The sequence below is a fragment of the Vespa crabro genome, chromosome 1, assembly GCF_910589235.1.
Source record: "Vespa crabro chromosome 1, iyVesCrab1.2, whole genome shotgun sequence".
Classification (NCBI taxonomy): domain Eukaryota; kingdom Metazoa; phylum Arthropoda; class Insecta; order Hymenoptera; family Vespidae; genus Vespa; species Vespa crabro.
This window is the reverse complement of record NC_060955.1, coordinates 22,329,634-22,339,316: the sequence shown is the minus strand read 5'-3', so window position 1 is coordinate 22,339,316 and position 9,683 is coordinate 22,329,634. Positions and strand designations below refer to the sequence as shown.

Below are 9,683 nucleotides of genomic sequence, written 5' to 3'. Positions count from 1 at the left end.
TCGTATTCTTTTTACTCAAATCTACTTCATTCATCTGTTTGTATAGTTATTCTGCTTTTAGCTAATATTCGCTTATTTATCTGCAGCTATGATTAAACATGTAAATATTTAATATATGAAGAACAAGAAAAAAAAATTAAAAATAAAAATAAAAACATTATCGAAGAATAAGTACTCTAGAATTTCAAAAAAAAAAAAAGAAAAAAAAATTATCGATTAAATAAATTATTAAACAAGGTATATATAAAGTAAGAAAAATAAAAAATTTAATTGTATTATGTAGCATCTTGCATAGAAAAACTCTGGAGTGCTTTTGGAAGTTTAGCTGAAATTAATGATTTTGTTTAATGATAAATCAAATTTATAACATGGGCAAATATATATAATGTGTATGTGTGGGAGCACTTGTTTTGATATTGCTAGATGTAAATAAAATTAAACTTGCAGTCGTTAATACGTGCAGTATTTTGAGTTAGATTATAATATTAAGCTATTTAGATAACATTGTTTGAGAGAACCATCCACATTAGAATGAAGATTGTATACGTTGGTGTGTTATATTTTCCATTTCAGAAGTTCGTTTTTATTTCAAGATTAGCGAGAGAGTAATGTTTTCACATTTTCTGTGAATATTTATATGTAATGGTACAAAATCATTAAATAAAATAATAGTCTCTAAAACATTAAGGAGGTAGAAATTTATAAGATAAAATCAAAACATTTTCTCTGCTGAGACATGTATTTGACACAATATATATTTACGTTAAAATATAAATTATAAAACAAATTTTGAAAATATAACATTCCATGGTGTTCCAAATACTTTCTAGTCTTTACTAGAGAAGCTTTAAGTGATTTATTCCAATTATAATCAGACACAGATTAATCTGAAGTTAATCGTTATCAATATTCTGGAATATATTATTCTGTTTCTATTGATCAAAAGAAACAACTGTTATAAAATATTGGAATACCTGATTACGGCACTGACTTTCCTTTTTGATGACACTGTTACGAGAGATAACATACCACGTAGAATAATGCTTATAAGCAAGTAATATAAGAAATATCAGAAAATGGTCTTTGAGCACACATTTAAGTGCCTCAAGTGTTGTGTATATTACAGGAGCTTGGCTTTAGATGTTATATGATTATATGTACCTATACATTATATAGTAAAGAGCGCATATGATATATTTGTTACTGATATGCGTACAGAAATTGAAGTAACGGATGCTGGAACAAAAAAAACCAATCTCCTAAATAATGAAGAAATATCAATGAGAATGAAACTGTATCTTAAGTTTACAATGCTGCCTTTTTTTTATATTTTAAATGATTAGGTACAATATTTAATATACGAAAACAAAAAAAAAAAAACACATTAATTGCCTGCGCTATAAAGTAAATTAATATAAGAATTATATCTGAGTTTGTATGTTGGTGCTTTAAAAAATTTTTGCTTTAGACAGAGAGCTCCATAACTTAACGACAATTGTATTCTGATGAGACACATTTGTAAGTAGCTCTATAGTCATTCGGGTTCCAAAACAACAACAATTGCAATAAATATTGGTGGTGTACGCGTATAGGTATTATATAAACCTTGTCATTGATGAATCCATAAACGCTTATTATTACTAAAAACTGCGATAAGTTGGAAGAGAGTACTTCGATTGTGATTTCTCTCTCTCTTTTCTTTCTTTCTTTCTCTCTCTTTCTCTTTCTTTTTTCTTTCTTTCTCTCTCTCTCTCTCTCTCTCTCTCTCTCTCTCTCTCTCTCTTTCTCTCTTTTGAGATTAATTAATGTATAATTTGTGAACTGCACTGTTCAGTTAAAAAAGCATCTACTTCGATAAAGTATGTTAAATAAGTGTTTGGAATATTATCTGTAATATTTAATAAGGCAAAATATAAACATAAAAATATGATGAATTATTTCGTATTATCTACAGAGAAAAAAAATAAATTGTTACTTTTACTTTAAAAAAAACTTTGCGGCTGTTTTCATTATATCTATGTAGTAGTACACATATAGTTGATAAGCAAAGTGCAAAAATGAGATACAAGTTTATTTTCATGGAATTAGATTTACAAGTGAAAAGAAGTCATTTTTTTTATAAACAGCTTAGGAATGGCTTCTTCGATATATATATATATTATACATATATACATATATATATATACATACACACATATATACATACATATATATATCGATATATACGATAGATATATATATATATATACACACACACAATCATAAGGGGGTAAGCTTTCATAAATTTATCAATCACAAGGTTTACTAATATATATATGGAAAATATAAAGAAAAAAAATATTTGATGAACATTAATCGCATTTCTTAATATTTCTGAAATTTTAGAAAATTTGAATAACGTGGAGGTACCTTATCCTTTACTTTATGTATTATTTAGAAAACAATGTATATGGTAAATTATGTGTATGCATTGAATCTGTTTAAATGCCTGTAAAACATGACATGTGAAAATTTGGCGAGATGTTTAACGAATATATTCGTAAAGAGTGCATGGAAATAATATCAGTTGCTCTCCTCTGTTGATATATTATATAAGCATATAAAATTAAAAGTGGGATATATCAGTGATATAACGTTACTTTGGATCTTATTGAATTATGATTGTTCCTTAAAGGAGGAATGTCTGTTTATGGTGTAACAAAATTATGTCTGTGAGAAAACAATTATTCCATATAAAATAGAATGGAACAAAGGTTGGGATTTATATACGGTCAACGGTATAATAAAATCTTATAAGAATTCTATTTCATAGAAAGTACTATATATTAATTGTGTGGTACTTTGGAAAAAAAATCTTTTGGTAAACAGTTGTGAGATCAAATTATATGTGTAAGACATATTATAACTTTGTTCTCTCTTTAAATGACCCTGTTACAGTATTGTAACTGTTAATTTTTTGTTATCTTGTATATCAAAATAAACTGTGATTAGATTCAAGTCCGACACATGAACACAACATAAATGTAACTCCATTTTATAGGCCGCAAGCCTATAGAAAGTCTGATTTTTTATCTGCAATGAAAATTTATGTACTATAATATGATCTATGACGTTTGTTTATTATTATGTAAAATGGACAGATTTCAAAATTAAATATTAATTACTGTTATCTACTTTATTTTTACTTTCACAAATTTAATCACACTTTATTGCATTGATCTTTTTTTAACACCTTCCATATGGATATAAATAAAATTTTCAATTATACAAAATAGAAAATATCAATCTACATTTGATATGTAATAATAAAATAGGTATGTATGTGTATGAAAACACAGACAACCTACTAATCGATAAATATAAAATGAAAAGAAAAAGTTCGAGTTTATTTTATATTTTTACTTCGGGTAAAATATTTTTTATTTGTATCAATTTGATCTTTTCAGTAATTTCTATAATTATGTAAGGATTTCATTGTATAATTTTCATATGTTTATGTGGATAGCATGCATCATGTTGAGGTAACTAATATTTTGAATAGAACAAAATGAAAATTTTCTAAATAAATGATTTTCCTATAGAAATAAACGCATTATATATATATATATATATATATATATATATATATATATATATATATATATATATATACACACATATATGTATATAATAATAATAAGAATAATTAATAATTAAGTCTTATATTACAAATTGTAAATAAATATACTATTATAAAAGGAGACTCAAACTTACAAATCGAGTGTGCGCATATAATTCAAATGTAGGTAAGTTAAATAAATTTTCATTTAAAAATTTGAATATGTGGAAAATGTATTAATTGCAATAATATAAGTTTATTTATATATGTAGATAATTTTCAGATTTAAGAAATTTTTTTACAATGATGTAGTACATACATAGGCACATACAGACACATATATATGCGTACAATCTAACCTTTATTTAATATTATTGAAGTTTGTAATACTAAAAATTAATTAGTTAGAAAATTCGAAAAAAATAATTTGTAAAAACGGGAAACTATTTGTATTCAAATTCGATAGCCGATATAAATTGTCTTTTATATTGGTATCAATTGTCGTAGATTTTCATTTTGTAATTCTGAAAGGTGGTATCACTAATTTGACACTTCTAATTTGACGCTTCTGCGTTCTCTGAAGAGATTGTTGAATATTTTGTGAATGTGTTTCAAAAATTTACTGCAATAATATACTGAACTTTATGGTAAATATAATGGCTGTAGTGAAATTAAATGCATCTACTTCACCTTCCATTGAATTAAGTTCGTACAGAGATCAACATTTTAAGGTTCGTATTTGAAAGTTAACCTCTCTTTTCGTGATATTATTTATCCATATCAGGAAATTATACAGAGATTTTAATTAAATTGTAGGGATCTAGAGCAGAGCAAGATAGACTTCTTAGAAATTCTTCTACTTTATATGTTGGTAACCTCTCTTTTTATACTACAGAAGAACAAATATATGAATTGTTTTCCAAATGTGGAGATATCAGACGTATTATTATGGGATTAGATAAATATAAAAAAACTCCATGTGGTTTTTGTTTCGTCGAATATTATCAAAGATCAGACGCAGAAAATTGTATGCGATATATTAATGGTACACGACTTGACGATAGAATTATTCGAACAGACTGGGATGCTGGATTTATAGAAGGTAGACAATATGGACGTGGAAAGACAGGAGGACAAGTAATATTTTTTTTTTATTGGTATATCAAATCTAATATAATATGAATTATTAAACTGATTAATTATATTCTAGGTAAGAGACGAGTATAGATCTGATTTTGATACCGGAAGAGGAGGTTATGGTAAGATAATTCAACAAAAAGTAACACCTCTCTCGGATGGTAATTTTGGACGGTGAAATAAAAATAGTCAGCATTATTCTAAGCTGTATTTATCTTTGTTCATGATCAAATCCAAAATACATATAAAATATATTTATAAAGATTTATCTTTATAATTGGTTACTTTTTTTTTTTTTATTGATTACTTCTCTTTTATATTATTTCAATAGATATATATATAATTTTTAGTAAAAGGAGGAGAAACAAACATGGTAACATTGATGAGACATTTGCAGCCAACAATATAATATAATATGAACAAAGATATTATATTAAATTACTATTTATATATGAAAGCATAAAATTTGTAAAAAAAGAAAGTGAAAAAATGACGATGAATAAAGTATCTTATCATTATAATTATCATCATTCATTCATTCATTTATAACTATGTATTATAAATAAATATAAATACAGTCACAGTTCATTCATAAGTAAATAATAATTCATGTGAATCGATAAAATTACACAAGTTGTATATGTAGTTATAATTTTATTTTTTTTTTCTTTTTTTTTTTTAATTATATTTCTTTTGTTATATATAAGAGACATGTAAGAATATTATGAAAAAGATTTACAAAAATTTATATTAAAAAAAAAAAAAAAAAAAAAAAAAAAAAAAAAAAAAAAAAAACAATGTTTAATAATCTACGATGAATTTATTAAATAAATTAAAGGAGAATTTATATGAGAATAAAACAAAATTTTTGTCGAACTACCTTATGTACATATAAATATACAAAACATCTATCTCAACGCTTACACATAATGAGCGTTTAGTAGAGCTATTTTATAGTCAGGAAAAAGAAATATTTAGATCATTAGATCATCATAATAGAACATTTAAAATTATAAAGGATATTGTAACTCGAAATATAGTTTCTAATAAAAGAAATAAGAACCAAAAAAAAAGATAATGGTCGAGATTAACAAACGAACATTTTTATTTTTCGTTAGTTAATCTCAATAATGATAATTAAAAAATTTTTTCCTTGACAAAAATTTCTTCATTGACAAATATACGTAATCGAGTATTCTACGTGGTACGCGATTGGTATTGGTAGAATGCATATTAGTTTGCTTGTGGATCATCCAATTATAAATTTAAATATAAATATAAATATATATAATTTTTTTTTTTTTTTTTTTTTTTATTAAAAAATATAACAGAGTTTCCTAGATGGCGGTTTTTTCAAAACCGCTCTAATAGCCTCTATGAAGACGTTTTCCAAGCCTTCCTGCTTTACAGCCGAACATTCGACGTATTTCGAAGCTTTGATTTTATTTTTCATTTTTTTACATTCCTGAGGAGTTATTATATCTAAATTGTCTTGATTTCTGAGATCGCTTTTAGTACCTAACGGTATACCGAAAAAAAAAAAAAAAACAAACGAGATTATAATATGATAAAAATCAATTTTTTGAAATTTAACAAAATAAAAATGTATGGTTAAACTTACCGACAAGAATTATTGGCACATGTGGGCAATGATGTTTTATCTCTGGATACCATTTACTCGCGACATTTTCATAAGAACTACGAGCACTAATCGAGAAACAAAGTAAAAAACAATCGGTCTGCAATGAAATATATTTTCTCATTAATTAAGTTTCCTTTTTCCAAAATTCAACATTAATTATAATTAGAATGAATTAAATTTATTAATATAACTTATTCGAGAATAATAACTTACATTCGGATAAGACAATGGTCGAAGACGTTCGTAATCTTCTTGACCAGCTGTATCCCAAAGCGTTATATCAAATTCTTGGCTATCTAAACGAATAATATCTGCATAATTGTCGAAGCTAAACAAAAAATAATATTAATATAAAAATAGAATAATTTACAAAAAAAAAAGAAAAAAAAACATACCAAAAATCAGTATTGTAATTAAATATAAACGTATTGAAAACATATCTTTTGAAATTCTCATAAAAACCGCGCTTACACCGATCACACTTCTCTTACGCGCCAATTTTAAAATAATCGAATAATAATAATTGTACATTATTGCGTGTATTACTTACACGGTAGGCACATATTCTGTTGGAAACTTTTTCGTTGTATATGTAATAAGCATACATGTCTTTCCAACCATTCCATCTCCCACAGCAGTAATTTTTATTGGTTTATTCCGACGTGACATATTTCCGTTTGTTTTTCTTTTTTCTACGACAAAGTCAATTGTAAAATTTTCATAGAAAAAAAAATATTATTCTTAATGTATACAGTAAATTAAATACGAATTTTATATACGAATAATTTTAGTATATGAATGAGAGTGAGATAGAGAGATAGAGAGAGAGAGAGAGAAAAAGAGAGAGAGAAAGAGAGAGAGAGAGAGAGAGAGAGAGAGAGCGAAAAGAAATTTTGTACGTTTTTCTTCGAAATTGTTATTATTAAAAAAATAATAATAAAGTTTAATTTTTTAATAAATAAAAAAAATCTACGCATAAGAGAGGATATCGCCGCCATCTTTTATGCCGAAAACAGACGCATCCGGTAGAGTCTAACCAAAGAGTGCACCAAGGCTATATACCAAGCCGGCTGCTTGTTTCCTGCTCGTCGTATCGCATATCAATGAACATTGAAGTTGTTAGCCTTTTCATTTCTATTATATCGCCCGCGTAACAGTTAAAAACGTATGACTATAAAATAAGAAAGCTCTAAAAGAGAAAATTTTCAAATTGACCGCGTCTTTATCTTTTTTAATTTTTGATGAACGGTATATACATATATGCATATACATACATATATATGTTTATATATATATATATATATATACATATTTATATAAATATAAATATATAAATAAATAAATATATATATATATATATATATATATATATATATATATATATAATATAAAATGATGATGGAAGCATTCTCTTTTATAATAGAAGACATGAAAATATTACCTCGAATCATAAGAGATGGAATACTTTGAACATAATTTCATAATTACTATAAATGAATTTTAGAAATGCACTATATATAGTATGTATATATATAATCGACGTTAGCATCAATGTCACATCCTCTCGGTGACAGGATAAGGTATGGTCAGAGTGCGGTCGTTATCATATTCTCGTCCTGTCTCTCCCACTACATTTCAAAACTACGAGAGAGAGAGAGAGAGAGAGAGAGAGAGAGAGAGAAAGAGAGAGAGAGAGAGAAAGAAAGAGAGAGATGACACGTCTCTCATATGTACAATATAAAATTATAAATTTGATAAGATTCAATTTCACAGAAGAAAAAAAATAAACAAAAATAAATAAATCACATTTGTAACAAATTTTAAATAAACTCGTAACTGATAAATTCAGAGAGGAGGGGAGAGTCTGAAACCCCAACAATTGTTTTTTTTTCTCCGGTCTCTTTAATTTAATACTTATAACAAATTATTGCTTGTTTTTAATTGATTTTTTTAAGAATTTATTTATCTTTTAATTATTTTCAATGTTCCGAACACATTTCTTTGTAAAATTCACAACACTGCTACGTAACAAAATTATTTATTATATACCAGTTACCGGTTAAAAAAAAAAAAAAAAGGTTAAATAAATAAAGTTGTTTTAATCAATTGAATAACTTTTCTCCAAAAAAACATTTACGATACGTTTCTACGTTATTTTGTGTGGACATCGTAAAAGGATAACGAAATGTAATCGACATATAAAATTAAACTTTTCAACGATTTATCTATCTCTATTCGGTTATCAAAAAAATTTTTACATAGCCTGATAAAATCTCTTGATAAAATATAACTGATAATATCACAAAGTGATACAAACGATATATATATATATATATATATATATATATATATATATATATATATATATATATAGTGTTTAATAAGATTACTAAGATTATTAAGATTACATCATGTGCGAAAGATAATGAATAAAGGAATAACTACAAAAAAATATGAATTATCAAAATGTTAAAAAAAAAAAAAAAAAAAAAAAAAAAAAATCGTACAATCGTGCAATAAGACGTAACAATTACTTCGTGCGAAACAATACAGTTTACAGGTTACATATTACAAATATGGTGTGGCGCCAATTTCATGTTCGTTTTTTCTTAATCCAATACCAACGCGCATTGTCTGTACTTTCAATATAATAACGCACAAAAAATTTGACATATAATTTCAAAGAATATCGTATAATACGTTAAAAGACAATGAAGATGATGATGATGATGACGATGATGATCATGATGAACAATGATCGATGACGACAACGTACAATGATAGTGATAACAATAGAAAGGCGACGTAAAACAACGACGACGTACCTCTTCTCTTTTATCGTTTAATTTGCTCGATAAAACTATAAAATATTGTTTTATTTATTTATTTTTTTTTTATTTTTATATTTTCAATTAGACGATAACGACGACAACTACAATCGTACGTAAAGTTATCATCGTGTATATTCGTGTAATAAAAATAAATATTCAAACGTTATTCAAACACTACGAAGAGAAGTAAACTTTTGAATAAAGAAAAAGAAGAACAACGATTAAAACACGTGCACATCTCGAGACGATGTATCGTCGACTGAAGAACGAATAAAGGATTAGGATCGGTACACTCGATGAGGCGCTATTGACGAGCGATCTAACTTATGACGTTTTCATACTTACTATATTATATGTGTGTGTCTGTGTATATATTCACATATAAATTTATTTTATTAAAATTCCTTTTAAAATTTATTAGAATTACATATACAATAATAATCATAATTTCGATATTATCCTTTAAAATTCTTCA

The 9,683-nt window shown here is 25.7% G+C and overlaps 2 protein-coding genes across 8 annotated transcripts; one reads left to right on the top strand and one right to left on the bottom strand.

Annotated features, from left to right (window-relative positions):
- Positions 1 to 3,885: 3,885 nt before the first annotated feature.
- Positions 3,886 to 5,256, top strand: LOC124423047 (nuclear cap-binding protein subunit 2). Of its 2 annotated transcripts, XM_046960321.1 has the most exons (4): positions 3,886 to 4,329; positions 4,415 to 4,735; positions 4,809 to 4,857; positions 5,086 to 5,256. In XM_046960321.1, exons 1-4 carry the CDS (start codon positions 4,243 to 4,245, stop codon positions 5,142 to 5,144), a joined length of 516 nt encoding a protein of 171 aa, XP_046816277.1. In that variant the 5' UTR covers positions 3,886 to 4,242; the 3' UTR covers positions 5,145 to 5,256. The 2 variants fall into 2 exon arrangements, with proteins under 2 accessions (XP_046816277.1, XP_046816284.1); XM_046960328.1 differs by having other exon boundaries at positions 4,078 to 4,329; positions 4,809 to 5,256.
- Positions 5,257 to 6,025: 769 nt separating this feature from the next.
- Positions 6,026 to 9,606, bottom strand: LOC124422205 (ras-like GTP-binding protein RhoL). 6 transcript variants are annotated; one of them, XM_046958377.1, is made up of 5 exons: positions 9,554 to 9,606; positions 6,928 to 7,069; positions 6,591 to 6,673; positions 6,357 to 6,474; positions 6,026 to 6,253 (listed from the first exon to the last, which is right to left on the bottom strand). In XM_046958377.1, the coding sequence occupies exons 2-5, from the start codon at positions 7,001 to 7,003 to the stop codon at positions 6,051 to 6,053; spliced, it is 480 nt and encodes a 159-aa protein (XP_046814333.1). In that variant the 5' UTR covers positions 7,004 to 7,069; positions 9,554 to 9,606; the 3' UTR covers positions 6,026 to 6,050. The 6 variants fall into 6 exon arrangements, with proteins under 6 accessions (XP_046814333.1, XP_046814304.1, XP_046814315.1 ...); XM_046958348.1 differs by having other exon boundaries at positions 6,591 to 6,705; positions 9,554 to 9,600; XM_046958359.1 differs by lacking the exon at positions 9,554 to 9,606 and adding an exon at positions 9,203 to 9,474.
- Positions 9,607 to 9,683: the final 77 nt, after the last annotated feature.